Source organism: Pantherophis guttatus, chromosome 8 (assembly GCF_059756535.1).
Source record: "Pantherophis guttatus breed Tessera chromosome 8, ASM5975653v1, whole genome shotgun sequence".
Classification (NCBI taxonomy): domain Eukaryota; kingdom Metazoa; phylum Chordata; class Lepidosauria; order Squamata; family Colubridae; genus Pantherophis; species Pantherophis guttatus.
The window spans coordinates 48,752,704-48,768,221 of record NC_142070.1 but is presented as its reverse complement, the minus strand read 5'-3'; the positions used below and the strand labels follow the sequence as shown (position 1 = coordinate 48,768,221).

The following is a 15,518-nucleotide window of genomic DNA, read 5'->3' as shown; positions in this document are numbered from 1 at the left end:
GCTAAAACTCAATGTACCAGGATAAGCAAATACATTTTCTGCTCTACTTTAGGTTATACCGAATGTCAACTCCTGAAACATGGTTGGCATTACCAATGATGAGGCATGATGAGAAGATTTGGTCAAATATACCACAAAGACCCTAGGTTTGCCCCTTCCTGAGCTACAGGGTTTTTGTTTGTTTGCTATACTGAACCTAATATAGAATAATGTTTTCTATTATGATAAAACCTTCTTTAGTTCATTCTATATAATCTCTACATCCATATATCCACAAATATGATCAGAAGGCATCCTGCTGCAAGACAACAAAACAACTGAAAATAAGAAAGAAAAGCTCCAGCAATTGGATTGTGACAGTCTTTATACAGTACCATTGCTGAAGCTTATAAAGCATGGATCATATCAGCACCAGAATGAAATTACTGGGAAATCCATGATTTGTGAGCTTTCTTAAGGAAACATGACCTGAAAGTACAAAAAATAAATAACACACTCCACAGAAAAATCTAGTGACGCCTGCATTCAAAGCACCACATAACTCTGATATCCTACAAGAGATTCTTACTTTATTTAAAATCTTAAGAATTGATTAAATGACAGAATGTGGTATTGTGATTTATAAGCTATCCTTATGAATGTGATTTACATTCAGTGTACACTGTAGAGGCTACTGCAAAGGTGCTCTCCAATGAGTATTTAACATAATCAGTAGTTACAAATATTAAAAAACAACACATAAACCCTAAAATATCTAATATAGAAATAACCTATTTATGGAAGGCACAATGTAATTAAACACAGTCATATCTATTTGAAAAAAATGGCATATATGAAGAAAAAGCTGGTAAGGAAAATATACATTCAACCAACAGATGAAGATCAAAGAATTCATTTTTATTACTTTCAAAAAAAGAATTTATGTTGACAGCATATTCAAATTTGTAATACCTTTTCTAATACCTTCAGAATTTCTCTTTAGTCATTTCTTATCTTAGAGAGGCAAATATGGAAAATCAATAAGGGCTAATTCTTCAAATTATTTTCATTCAAGTTCTACTTAAGTCATTGATATGGGCAGTTAATAGATGAAAAAAATGCTCTATTCGAAAACAATTGAAGAAATGGACATTTAACCCTTCAAATACATTCCTCCTCTCTCTGCATTCCAACCATTAATTCTTATCCCTAACGAAGGAAAACTATATGCTATTTTAAGTCTACTATTCATATCCTTTCAGTGTCTCTGATTAGCCGAAGTTTATTGCATAATCACTTAACTTTATAAAGTACAGGGCAGATTGTGGAGGAGATTTTCTACAATATTTATTGATATATGTTTATATATAACACCCTCTTCATTTGATACTTTTCAGCTTCCAACCAGTTTTAAACATTACATAAACTATACAATTTTAAAATAATTAATCTCTGATTAATAATTAAACACAATCTCTATCAATTGATTTGTAAAATTATGTAAAAAAGAATTTATTTTTAACTCTCAACATTTAGGAACTTGGTAAATTAGATTGATCATTAACTAAGTAGATTAGTTATCTGTTCAATCATCAGAACTGAAATGATTTAAAGTTGTATAAAAATATCACCATAGCTCTAGTTCAGAAATCACCTTTAAACTGACAGCAAAGAGCAACAGCAAATGAAGTGTCCACAGGTATGGAAATGTTCTGTTAAAAGGAAAGATCTGTATTCATGAACACTTAACTAATGTAACAGGCCTACACAAAATATATGCCTATTTTATAAACATAGGGGGGTTATATCAAAATATGTACATTAAAAAAAGTAAACTAGTTTGGATTTTATTCTTTTAAAATTACGTAAATCCTCTAATAGATTTATTGGGTGGTTATTTTTGTGTAAATATGAAAAGATCATATCAGTCTATATTTAAAGTTAATACTGGCAGACAATCTATCCACATTTTAAAATCTCTCTCTATATATAATTTCACATCTTAATTCTTTTTATCTTAATACCCTTACATATTCAATGAAGTAGAACTCTTTATCTAACACCAATAAACCAGGGTAACCAATAATTAGGTAGGTATCACTGTCAAATGATCAGTTTAACGTCTTGGAAATAATTTTGATTACATTCTGGAAAAAGTTAAGGCCAATATAGTACTGGAGTTCTTTTTCTATTTGGAAATTGTTATCGAAGTTGCAATATTTAGCTTTGTACACTAGCTTTCCAAAACTTTTACATATTGAAGTCAGCAGCAGCTACTGATTTCACTCTGAGGAGTAGCTGTAATCTTACAGCTTTGCCCTTGATAAAGACGCTAGGAACTTATCATCAAGCAGTTACTGCTAGCACAGAGGTATCATTAGTACATTCCCAGACTTTTACTAGTATAAACCATCTCATGCACACTTTGGGAAGTAATAGACTTCCAAGACTTTATCTGTCTCTTTAGTACTTACAGTCTTATGCAAACAATAGATAAGAGAAAAAATAACTAGGGTTACTGACCCTCACATCTTCAGGAGCTATAATGTTTGCTTTCACTGAGCATGCCAAGAATTAGCTTTATAATCTCCTAACAAAAACAGAGCAAAGAATTATCAAATTAAAATATGTGGCAAATATTTACACGTATCAACTCAATGTGAGTAGAGTCAGACCTAGGAGCCACGCTCAATATCTATATAGAGAATTCTAAATCTTAACTCCACGTTCCAGCAGGAATAGCAACCAACAGATCATTCTGTTTTTAAAACAGCTGTCAGGGCGGGTATGTACTGGAGGGGTGCTTAATCTAGATCAAGTGATCGCATCACATGATGCTTGGGGAGCTAGCGCAAAGTGAAGTCATTTCGTCCTGGGGCAGGCCAGTAACTGGGGCCCCCCGCTTACCTTTGCCTCCCCCAAATCGGGCTCCTCCTCGTAGTAGCCCTGCCCGGATTCGTAGGCAGCAGCTATCGCGGGCTCGCGAGCGACTAACAGCACGACAGCAGCAGCAGCCAGATAGCAACCCAAAGAGAATAATCCCAGCAAGTGCATTGTGCAAAAGGCGGCAAGCGCGACCGCAGAAGCCGTAAAGACAGCGTGTGGTTGACGCTGTGGGGCTCTCCTCCACTCTTGGCACTCGCTTGGCAGACCTTTAAGCAGCCGGTTCCCCGGGATGGAGCAAAGGAAGGGGCCACGAAATCCCCTCCCGCCCCTTCGCCTGCTGGCTGGCCCGCTCGCTCGCTCTCTCGGCGGTTGCGTTTTCTTTTTTTCCCCCCCTCCCGTTTGTCTTCTTCCAAAGTTACGTGGGGTTGATTAGGAAAAAAGGGACCGTAAGAAACCGGACATCCGAACCGGGCTCCCCCGGTAGCTGAGGGAGGTCAACGGAGTTTCCGAGGCAAAAGAAAGGTGGAAAGTGTCCTCTTCAGCCCCCGGCCCCGCCAGGGGGCTCTATGCCAGCCAGCTGGGTAGGGGCAGCAGCCGGCTTCAGTTACCTCCTCGCTTCTTCGGGTGCCTTGTCAGTGGCAGCCGCGCTAGCAGAGGACGGGCAGCGGGAGCCTCTCCAACGCGTGGAGCTGTGCGGCAGCGGTAACCGCAGGGGCGGGCGGGCATGGCTAAAGCGCCCTCTGCCTGAGAGCGAGTGGCTGGTGAGGGAAGGAAAGGGAGGGAAGGAAAGAGAAAGGACGGAAGGCGCCCGGGTCGTGTGTTTCTTGAGTTCTCACCCCTCCCTGCCTCGCCGCCTTTCCCTCCTCCTCTTCCTTCGTCTGTGCTGCACTTTCCCACAAGTAGCCGCTCGCCTCGTAGACTTTTCCCCAAAGACGCGAGGAAACGCGAGACGGGAGGCTCGCGCGCCAGGCCCGGGCCAAGGCTAGTCAAGAAACCTGAGCCACGCGCTGCTGAAGTGCACGCGCTTCCTTCGAAGCTGCTGCTGCTGCTCCTCCGGGCGAGGGATCTGCTGCTCAGTCCCTCTCCTGCTCAGATTCGCCGGTCTCAGGTTATTGGGACCTTAAGAGTGCCGCAAAGGAGGGGGAGGAAAGAAGACGGCTCGCACTTCAGGCAGCACCTTTCCGAGGCCCAGGATCCAAGTCTTTCTTCCGCTGGACCGCTTGGCGCCGCCCCCGGCAGAGATACCTGTCATTACCTTTGAGTTTAGCAGAATAGTGCTTTTCTGCATGATATACCTGGGAGCCGATCTCTGAAGATGCTTATGCCTTCTTCTGTATGTCGTTCCAGGGTTTTGGTTTTTAGTGTGGCCTTGAGGGACACTAATTTTACTTGGTTTTAGGCAAGAAAAAGTCTTCTGCCTTGTGCAACAGTAAGGACATGGTGTAGCTACTCTGTTGTGCCATGCAAAAAAAATTAGAGGACTGATAAAGGTTGTGGAAGCTTCTGCATGTTCACTTAATAAGATTTGAGCAATGTACCATTTGGGGCAGTGATTTTTAACCTCTATAATCTCTAATGGTAATCCATCTTATTCATGCAAATAAAGCTCTGTTAGATCCAAACTCTGTTGTCCAAATGTTAGACTTTAAAGGGTGTATGTAGACATCACCGTTTTTAGATGCCCGCTCATGAGTAAGCCACTGCTGCCCTTACTCTCTTCACATGGAAGATCTTAGGTTGGAGAAATGGCAGGAGATGATAGGCATGGGGTAGAATGAGGCTTTCTAAAGATCATTCACTCTTTCTTGGTAGAAATACAAGCTTTCTGTTTAGATAGGATATTTGGTCCACTAGGCTGTCCAAAATATTTAAATCAGTGGAAGCCATGTTATTATCTCTGCTTGTTCATTTTTTTTCTTTTTAAACTGCAAGAATTGTATAATAGCAAAAAGAAATAATCTCCCACTTTGTCCTACATGAAATGTGGGACTTACAATATACAATTGAGACTAGAATTTCGTTGCGATCATAAATTGAGTCAGACCCCATTTTATGACAATTTTTATGGCAGTTGTTAAGTGAATCATATAGCCATTAAACAAATCCAGCTTCTCTAATAGGCATTTTCTGCCAGAAATTGGCAAAAAAGATCACAAATCACATGGCTGCAAGCTGGTTACAAGTGCCCAAATTGCAATCACATGACTGTGGGGTGGTGCAGCAGTCATAATTATGCGTAGCCTTTTTGCAAGGCTATTGTAACTTTGAACCATTTAAACAAATGGTCATAAATCGAGGAATATCTATAGTTGGTTTGGAACAAGGTCTCATCTCTGTGAAAGATGCACACTGGATTAATCAAGAGAGATTATCCTAATCTTGTTGAATTGAGGAACATATATGGCAGCTCCTGAAATGTTTGGTAAAGAAATATACCTTTCCCATCAGAGACAAACATCATAACAAAAAGCAGTCCTGCATCTTCTGCAAGAAGTTTATTTCAAACTCTTCTGCTCCAATGTAAGGCAAAGGTTGTTCATGTTTAATATTCTAAACATCTTCATTTAAGTTATCAGTATTATAAAACCAAATAATAAGTAGAGCTGTTGGCAATATTTTCTACTGCTAGGCATTGAGCAGTGGTTGCAGTTGCGAGGCCTAAACCAGAAATATATTCCAAATAATTTGTACAAGCATTAATATTTGTTTTGGTCCTGAGCCTACACCTTTTAGAGAATGCTTCAGTCCTGTCCTCTAGGAAACCCATTGCTGAGGTCTCAGCTCCATTTGCCTCAGTGCATTTAGCATGGAGGCTGGCATATCCTCCTTTTCTGCTGGCCACTGCTGGACCCTCTCTGATATGCATAGAAGGGTTATACATTATGTGATTTTTATGTGTACTAGAAATACTGATCTTGGACACAGCTTTACAGCCCAATGATAATATTTACATTGTATTGCTATTCTGCATCAGAATAGTATCTTTTACATAAACAATGGATGTTTTTATCTATCTGGCCTAGCTCAGGGTCCAGTTGGCTCATTCTGGAAAGAAAGCACAGAGCTTCTTCTCCGGAGACTCAGGGCGGCTTACAATGCGTTAAGCAATAGCCTTCATACTTTTGTATATTTTATACAAAGTCAGTTTATTGCCCCCACAATCTGGGTCCTCATTTTACCTACCTTAGAAAGGATGGAAGGCTGAGTCAACCTTGAACCTGGTGAGATTTGAACTTGCAGTAATTGCAGGCAGCTGATTTTAATAACAGTGCTTTAGTCTGCTGCACTACCAGGGCTCTAACCCTAATTTCTTACCTCCCCTTTTTTTTAAGGGGGGGAGGGGTTTATTGATTCTTTTAGGAACCAAAGATTTAGGTAACAGATCATCAGACAAATATATGGCTTCACACATTACCTTAGTGATTGGATTTAAAGAACCACAGGTATTCGGCACTCTAAAGTTCTTGCTAGATGAGAAACATCAGCTAGCACAAAATCTTGTTTCCTGTCTCTGGAGTGAGAACACTAGATAATTTTTATCTACTTTCTGCCATTTGTACTCAGATTCAATTTGATCTGCTTGTTTTGTCTAAGATAAGGTTTTGTCTAAATAAACCCATAAATGGTATAGGTTTAAGTTTTCTTATAATTACTAATTACTTCCATGTTTTAATACTAAGTGCAATAGTGAAGTGATAAAGGTTTAGGATGGGACAAGAAACTACACCAAATAAGTGGATACAAGCAGAATAATTTATTTCTATGCTGTCTGGTTTTAGACTTTTAAAAATATTTTTATTTTTTTAGATATTTTTAAAAAACATTAATTTCATATTGTTTTGGCAATATAATGAATATTTATTCATTAGATATCATGAATAAATCTATTATTAAAATAAAGTTGATTAGCATCGAAACAGTTCAATAATATTTATATATTATTGTACAAGAAGTTGGATCTATATCAATCAAACTTACTTGTATCTCAATAACATGATGCAGAGAAAGCATATTTCAAATTACAAATATTTCATAATTCAAGGATGGTTTGAAAAGAAACAGCGTTAACTTATTGTCATAATTTATATGGTAAATATCTAATCTATTTACGTATATTTAAAGATCTTTTTAAGATCACTGGAATTTAGCAGCACAACTACTCTTTGGTACTTAAACCAAATAAATATATTTTTTAAAAATACTGTATATGGTGTCACTTTGCTTAATATAAGATTTAGACATTTAAATGATTTTAAGAGTTTATATCAATGGAAATTCTATGAACTATTATTGAAATCCAAACTTTTTAATCATGTTACTATTGTATTCAATGGTGGGTTGCTACTGGTTCGCACTGGATCAGGCGAACCGTAGTGGCAGCGGCGAGAGTCTCCATCCACCCACCTGGACGCTTCTGCGCATGCGAGAGCATGAGCGAACAGGTAGCGATGGTATTTGGAACCCACCCCTGATTGTATTGTACAGTAGGCAACTGTCCTGTACGGTCTAGTCATATTATCTGATATGACCACACTTTGTTAAATGTATGAAGATAGAAAATGGTTGTTCAAACTCATGATTAAGTTTTAGAAGCAGGATATATGAATTATAGGAAATATTGAATTAGAAAAAAAAAGCTGAAAGAGCAAGGAAGTAGTAGTAGCACTACAAATATTGTTTCTTTTTTCATTTTCATTTCATGTAGTCAAAAATGAGACTAAATGCTTAAGGTATAAGACCCTTTATTTTTGTTGTGCTAAATATTAAAGAACATTAATTGCAGCTGAATGCCTAAAGAGTTATGGCTAATCAAATATAAACAAAATAATTCGCTTAAATTTTAGTAGAAATTGTTCAGTATTCAGGTTACCTAAGGTGTTCTTTAAGCAGTTCCAAGATAAGAATATTGTTAGGATACTTTTAAAATTGGCAAGAAATGAGTGTAATATATACAAATTCAGAAAAATCTGCTATCTAAATTTTGTAAGCCACTTCCATAATTCTGAGCAATTTTGTATATTACTAATAATAGATATTTTCTTAGAATTTACTGCACAGGTTGTTTAAATGGAAGAAAATGGATCAAAATATTTTAGATACTTTTTCTAAATCCAGTATTTGAACAAATCAGGATGATTAAGAACTACTGGAAAAAATAAATAATGTATAACCCTTTGGCAATTTTATGCAAGCCATAATACATTGCTAAAATTTCACTTTTGAAAGATGCATAGTATTCAGCCGTTACATGATTTAAAAATATTTGTCAACCATTTTTAAAGGATTTTATGAAATGAGAGTCAGGTTTTTTTGTTCCTCAGTTATAGTTATACATGCAACTGTGTAATATATATACAATATATATACAATAACATTAAGTTTGTCTCATCTGTAGTTACGGTAATTCATGTACTGTAATTTGTAGTTAACTAAGGAAGGACTTGGTTTAATAGACAATTGAAATTACAAGAAGGCCTAAAAGTCCTAATTTTTTCAGTTATAGGTACAAAATGATTAAAACTATATATGTCAAATGAGGCACAGAAAAAAAGTATGAAATTCATTACAAATTTTGGACTTTTCAGTTATGTAGGTTATATAGCGTATAAATTGAAATCCTGTGATATATTCTGTTTTGAGATAATACACAGAAAGCTATGAGAAAGCTTTGTAGAAGTTGGATTAGTTTTATGCAAACCTGTTAAATGTTTATATGGTTCAGAATTAGAACTAATAAATAAATACAATAAAACTAAAGCTTTAGCTTTCTTAAAAAATCAAAAGAATATATACTTTATAATCTCTGTAGTACATAAAGAGATGGTTGGTTTAGCCATTAGGTTAAATACACAATGGATTAAATTGTAGCCAAACTGGAACCCCTTCTTTGTAGATTCATATGTGAATGGGTCTTTACACGTACAATTGCAGGATATATGAATTGCATGTGGACGTACAATTGCATATTTTACATGTAAATTAAAATTAGTATTGCTGGAAGATTTCCACTTGATCTAGGAATCTTCTGCTTTATACCTTGCATTATGGAGTTCCGTAAGAATACATTTTATTTTCTTTATTCTTAATATATTTATTGTTATTTGAATTATAGTTTTAAACCATCTTGAAATAAGTAATAAAAACAGTAATAAATTATTATTAATATATAAACTATGATGCTTATTGAAACTGGAAACACCATCTTAAGTTGGTTGTATGCAAATCAAGTATAAAAAATGAGTCAGGTGTTTTGGAATATAATATATAATCTGATTTTCTATTTAAGATAAATTTATGGAGTAAAATAATTTGTAATCACTTGAACAATTAATAATGAATATTAAGATCTAGGAATTCAAAAAGACTTAAGAAGAATTTTTAGCAAGAATGAGACTTCCTAGTATAATGTGTATGGGGTTTTTTCTCTTTGACATCAAGTACATTTCCATTGCAATTTGGTTTTTAGTGCTCTCGCTGCACTATTTTATTTTTAATTTTGGGAGCTATCATGTTCATAAATAATTAAATAATGTTCATACTACATACAACTTAAACAAAATTGAAATTATAACTGATAAATCACAAACTGTGACTTCCACACAGATCTGTTTTGCTAGATATGTAGATATAGAGAACCTTAATATCAATTGTTTGAAAAAAATAAAATTACCAGAAATAATTAGAATATCTAATGTCAATTATAATTTTTAAATAAGAGAATTAAATAATTTTAAATATTTAACTCTTTATATGTACGTTGACTATTTATAAATTGTTTAAATGTTTAGTTGGATTCTTAATAACTAGTAACTTGACATATTTGGTTCCATTTATAGACTGAAACATCTACTTTGAAGAGAGATTATATTTACATGTTTAATAAATGTTTAACTTTTAAACAAATCTAAAAAAAAGATACGTCTAGAAAAGTAAATTAATTTTTTCCATTTTATTTTTGGTGGAATAACATTGAACTGAGATATTTCCCAGCTGACAGGTCCTGGTGAATTCCATTTTAGCTCTGTATTACTGAATTAGGGAGCAGAGGCCATGCGTCCTGTAGCCTCTTTATTGTTGTATGGTTCCGCTGAGTTGAGCCTTATGCGAGAATTTCTATGACGTATGACTATCAAAAAGCCAAGGCCTCACTAATCGTTTGGCAGTTGATAATGGCTCTCTGCCAATCCTATAGTCTCTTTCTTGTTATTGGTTAGACTTAAGTCCCTTAAGATTAATAGCATGTGACATTTGGATTTTATTTTAACTTCAGAGAAAAAAGGAACATATACAAGATCACAGTGGAGAAATCCTTTAAATATGTACTCTATTTCATCTATTCAAATGCTTTAGGCTTTTATCTGAAGCACATCTATCCTGAGAAAATCCTATTAGGGCTTGAGGCTTATAGTATTTCACTATGAAGTGAAAGTTAAATGTTAATTCAAAATAAAAATAAGATGTTACTATTTCATATAAATGTAATTCAGATATTACAAAGAACATAGTCCTTTCATCAAGTTTATTTTTTTACTGACAGCAATAAAATAATAGAAATTTCATTTCCTAGTTCTTAATCAAGACTATACTGAAAATACAATATTTGTAGTGTTCTAATATAGCAATTATTGTAATAATTTCTTGTGATTTGTTGCAAAAGTTTAGCAGTATTCTTCTAATATTCTCCTGCCAAATATCTGTTTAGACCAATTAAGCCACCAATACTACTTTACTTCTAATTCAACTATTCCAATTTAAAAATGAGATTGTCAAATTACTTTAACACAGGTAAATAGGTATTATAGATTAAATTCTGTATTAGACACTATAAAAACTGCATGTTTTAATGTTTATTTTATACCTATGCATAAATTTAATTTATTTTTAGTTACCTGCTCCCTTCTCCATTGCTCTTCACCAGTATGTAACAACTAACATAATCTAATTTTGTATTTTTGACAAGTTATTTTCTCAATATTATACATTCATTAAAATATTAAGAGGAATAGGAATATCTATAACTATAAGTAAAGCACTGCATCCATTGTAATGAGCAATATTAAGCTTTTCAAACAGTTGAAACATAATTAATGTTCTCTGATATTACGATATAATTCACTTTTATAAGTGTATCAGAGAAGTGAAGTAATAATAAATGTCATTAGTTTCTCAGCCCAACTCACTGCATAGGATTGTTGTGGACAAAGATAAGTTGGATATGTTCACCATCTTGAGTTATTTGTAAAAATAATAAAGGTGAGATATAAATAAATATCTTCTAAACCTATGCTACAAACTAGTTGCTACTCCAACCAGAAGCCATTGGTTAAGCAGGGATGTGGATTAAAAGATAGTAGAAAATTAGAAAATTCACCTTATTTGAAAGAGAGCAAAGAGTTCAGTAATAACAGTCCTCTTTATTTTTATATTCTTATTTTTCCACTTTCTGTTTTAAAGTATATAGCCGTAGGAAATTAGTTAAGCATTGATGCAAGAAACCGACTCCAGAATATAAAATGATCATCCTGTGACTCCCAAGTTCATGATAAATCTTCCTTTGTGTGTCTGTTGATTCTATCCTCTTCTCTGGAACATAGGAAATATTAATATCCTTTGTAGTCTTTAATTGCTGGTTCGTTATATTGCTACACTTCAGAAAAGCTATTACATTCAAATTGCAATAGTGTCATTCATGAAGGAATGGTGGTGGGAGGGGAACCTTGTATATGAATAAAGTGCTCAAGCAAGAATGAACAGCACTACGGAAATAACTGCAGCTACACATCAAACCATGTTTATGGCAACCTGTTGGAATTTCTGTTCTAATATTCACTTCTGAATTTTGTAATATGCTTTTTAAAAAGAAAAAAATAAAATCTATTCATAGTTCTGATTTTGACTAAATGAGAAGCAAAGTTATCTGTATCTCCACTCAGAAGGACTATTAACCATTACCAAATTACTATGTCTTGTATATAGTATCAGGAAAGTATCCCTGAAAGCATTTTTTTTTCATTTTAAGCCATATATTTATCTTCTTTTACAATTTTTATCTATTGGAGAGTATGTTCATTTACCAAGAAAAATGATTTCATGTATCTTTACTATGATTTGAATATTTTAATTCAAATATATATATACATATATATATACACACACACACACACACACACACACACATATATATATATACACATACATACATATACATGCATGCATGCATGCACATATATATCCATCCCTATGCTGCATTAAAAAGAAATCTGTGTTAAAAGGAAGTAGTTGTAATTCAGAATGCACTTTGAAGGGATTAAAATTAGAAATGAACAAGTTAGTTTTGTTATCAGTAATCTTCTGCCAGCAGAAAATATTTCTGCCAATGCAGCACAGAAATCTGCCAAAAGATATTTTACCATTGCCCAGCTTATTTAAAAATTATGTAGGATGAAAAGTGCCTTCAGAATATAAAATATCACTTTAAGTGATACCAATGCTTGAATACAAATGCTTGAAAGTCCCATTTTATTTTGTGGGGTTTATTTTTGAAATAATGTACAACGGCTCCATATAACTTTGTTTTGTGTGTGTTTGTAAGGATTGTTTAGTAGAATTATTTATTTCTTTTGGGTTTCAATCTTGTATAGAAGTAGGGTGGCTCTATGACAAATTTATTTATTTAATTCAGTTTCATCACCGGCCAACTCTAGATCAATTGTGGGTGGCTCACAATATAAACAAAACAAGATAACAATGTAATCTAAAAGACATACTGGGGAATCCATCCATACAATATCAAGAAACAAATCTCCAACTCAGTATTCTAAAGCCTGAAGGAATAGCCAGCTCTTTAAATCCACCTGGAATGCCATCAGATGGGAGCCACCCAATCTAAGGGGAGAATTATTCTAGAGGATTGTGCCAAAAAAGGCACACTTCTGTGATTCTGATGTTTGATCAAGGGGCCTGGAGCGTGCCCACTCGGCTTTAACTGGCCAGGCAGAAACCATAGAATGTAATTTGTCCCTCAAATAACCTGACCCTATATCACTAGGGCTTTGTAGGTGATAACTAAAATTACACATGGAAATATATGAGCAGCCAGTGCAGCTCGTAAAACATTGCTGTCATATGGGCATTCAGAGACAGTAACTTCATGCAGAGTACATTGCCGTAGTCAAGCTGTGACGTAATAATGGCTCTTTGAAATGCCTTCAGATTCAGGAAAGATGCATTAGATGGACATGTGCATAGATCTTGATAAAAACTGCACCTGCTCTTTGACTTTTTCAGCTTTTGTTTTCAAACCTGTGCAGTCCAGGGCTGAAAGATATATATTAAAATTCTATAAACAGAAATCATTGAAAAGAATTAATTTTGCCCTAGTTTTCAGATTGCATGCAATAATAATTTGGATTAGGATTAAAGAGGAATAAAAATAATAATTTGGATTTATGTAAAATAGGAATAAAAATGTTATAGGTTTATTCAACAGGAATAACTAGTCATTGAAGAATGATCTGTGATGTTGTCTTCTAGTGCTTGTTTCACTGTCGGAAATATTGAGATATCAAGTGTGTATGAAGTAATAGCGTAGAAATTATGAAAACTAGGCTGTAAAGAATATGCAGCCTGGAAGGCAATGATACTTAAAATATTTGAGAAAGTTAAATGTATGTAAACTTACATTATTATGTTTATTTATTCTGCAAAGTATGACATTGTATCATTCTCCTTTACCAATGTGTGAATATAGCTAAAGTTATTTCACTCTCTAGGCATTATAATGAAATCTGTAATAGTGAAATGCCAATCCTTGGTGCTGACATGTTATTATGCTTGATTCCTGATCAAGTTCAATCCTGTAAGCCCAGGAAATAGTATGTTTTCCTTCTATACTATCTGTTTCTTCAAACTAAAGAAGCAGTCATTTATTAAGTGAAGCCTACACATGCTGAGACATATTGGAGTTCCGTTCTATTATTACCCAAACAACTTCTTACTTCATGAGGAATTTGGATAGGAGTAAGCCAAGAATCTGCTAAAATGTTTTGAGTGTTGTAACCCTTTTCTATGTGATGGATTATATGTCCAACAAACTGAAGCCCACATATCTGTAGGGAATAGTTTGAAGAAATATTCTTTGATGTATGATAAATACTCAGTAGTTACATTATGGAATTATGCCACCTTTATAGGACAAGAGGGAAAGAGAGATGTGAATTGTTGGTCCAACTTTGGATGAGTAGCAGTGCATCAGAAAGGCAAAACTTACTCTTCCTGAAGAGACTTTGATCCTGAAATAATTTCACATTCAGAAAAACCTGGAAATGTTAGTAGTCAGATATACACATATAATCAGGAAATAACATACTGTAAATATAATAGTCACAATCATAAATATAACCTGGATAAGGCTTAATGGGAAAATTGACTTATTCAGAAGTAAATTTAATCCTTCATTGTTGGGTGACATAATTGGATCACTCATAATATTCATAATAGCTGAAGCTTATGTGGATGTTTATTAACTTACAATGCTACTTCTGAATGAATGTTTCTTATAGCTGCTATAAGTGCTTCTTTTTCTTGTTTCTCTCCCACCAGTTCTGTATGATCAAATACTACTACTTCTTGTAGACTTTTGGAAAACCTCTGATGATGGTTTTGCTGAATTACCAGAATTTAGATTACAGAGACCAGTTCTTGAATGGAAATACTGCATTACATTGATTGATCTAGTATCTGTTCAGCTTGCTTTAAATCTGGTTTAAATATAAAAAAGTAAGTAAGATCCCTGAGATTGCTATCCATAATTATCATTGGTGGTACACTCAGTATGGTTGCTCATACTTTGAAAATAATGTGGAAGAATTGCTTCAAATCATATTAAAACAATCTTTTTATAGGTTATTGTGCCTGAAAAGAGAAGCTCTTCTCTTAATGAAGAGCAGAGGTGCTATGTTTGTGCATAATTTGAACAAATTCTTGGTCAAGATCTTGATGAGATTCTGAGGCACCTTTGGATCATTAGCAAAGCATACACAAAGTTACTGAATACAGTGTCCAGTGCTAATCTTCGGTAGCTAACCTCAAGACTACTACCCAGAAGCTACATAGGTCACAATGTTATACACTAATATTTTTATTTACTATTGGAATTAATTATAATATGTATTTGTAAATGAATAGATATATTTTTCATTTGATAAATGCATATTTTTCTAAATAGTTATTTTGTTTTTGCATAATTTAATAAGAAATAATTTCTTTTCTTTTGTTAATACATAAATATTTAATCTAAGGAAGACTATGTTTAGGTGAGGGTACCACACAAATCAGGACAACTTCTCACCCATTTTTATTCATTGTTATTGCTATATGTTCAATTGCAAAATCTAATCTCTAGTAATGAATATGAGCCACACACTAGGAAGAACAAGATGAAGAAACTGCAATCTATCTTTCTTTCTTTCTTGTCTTCTCCTAAGGGAGAGTTCTGAAAAAGAAACTGAATTAGAGGTCAAAGAAGATGGATTCTCTTAGGAAAGATTGCTCATTGAAGATATTTTATCCAACCACCTGTCAAAATTTACCTAATTGCCACTGAAAAACCTACAACACTCCTTCAGAAAACAGAAAAATGTTTTTTAAAAATC

General features: G+C 34.3%; 1 protein-coding gene across 5 annotated transcripts in view; it reads right to left on the bottom strand.

Moving 5' to 3' along the window:
* The window catches only part of VEGFC (vascular endothelial growth factor C), a 195,512-nt gene that overhangs the window by 52,847 nt on the left and 127,147 nt on the right, over positions 1 to 15,518 (bottom strand). For 2 of the 5 annotated variants that reach the window (XR_004595539.3, XM_034442697.3), the window contains exon 1: positions 2,887 to 4,481. The exons of 2 other annotated variants lie outside the window; for them this stretch is intronic. Coding sequence is in view for 1 of the 3 variants with exons in the window: in XM_034442697.3 (XP_034298588.1) it covers positions 2,887 to 3,033 (147 nt within the window). In the remaining 2 variants the exon portion in view is untranslated. Of the gene's footprint in view, positions 1 to 2,502; positions 2,570 to 2,886; positions 4,482 to 15,518 lie in introns of those variants that run through there. One more of the 5 variants, XM_034442699.3, reaches the window with a different exon arrangement.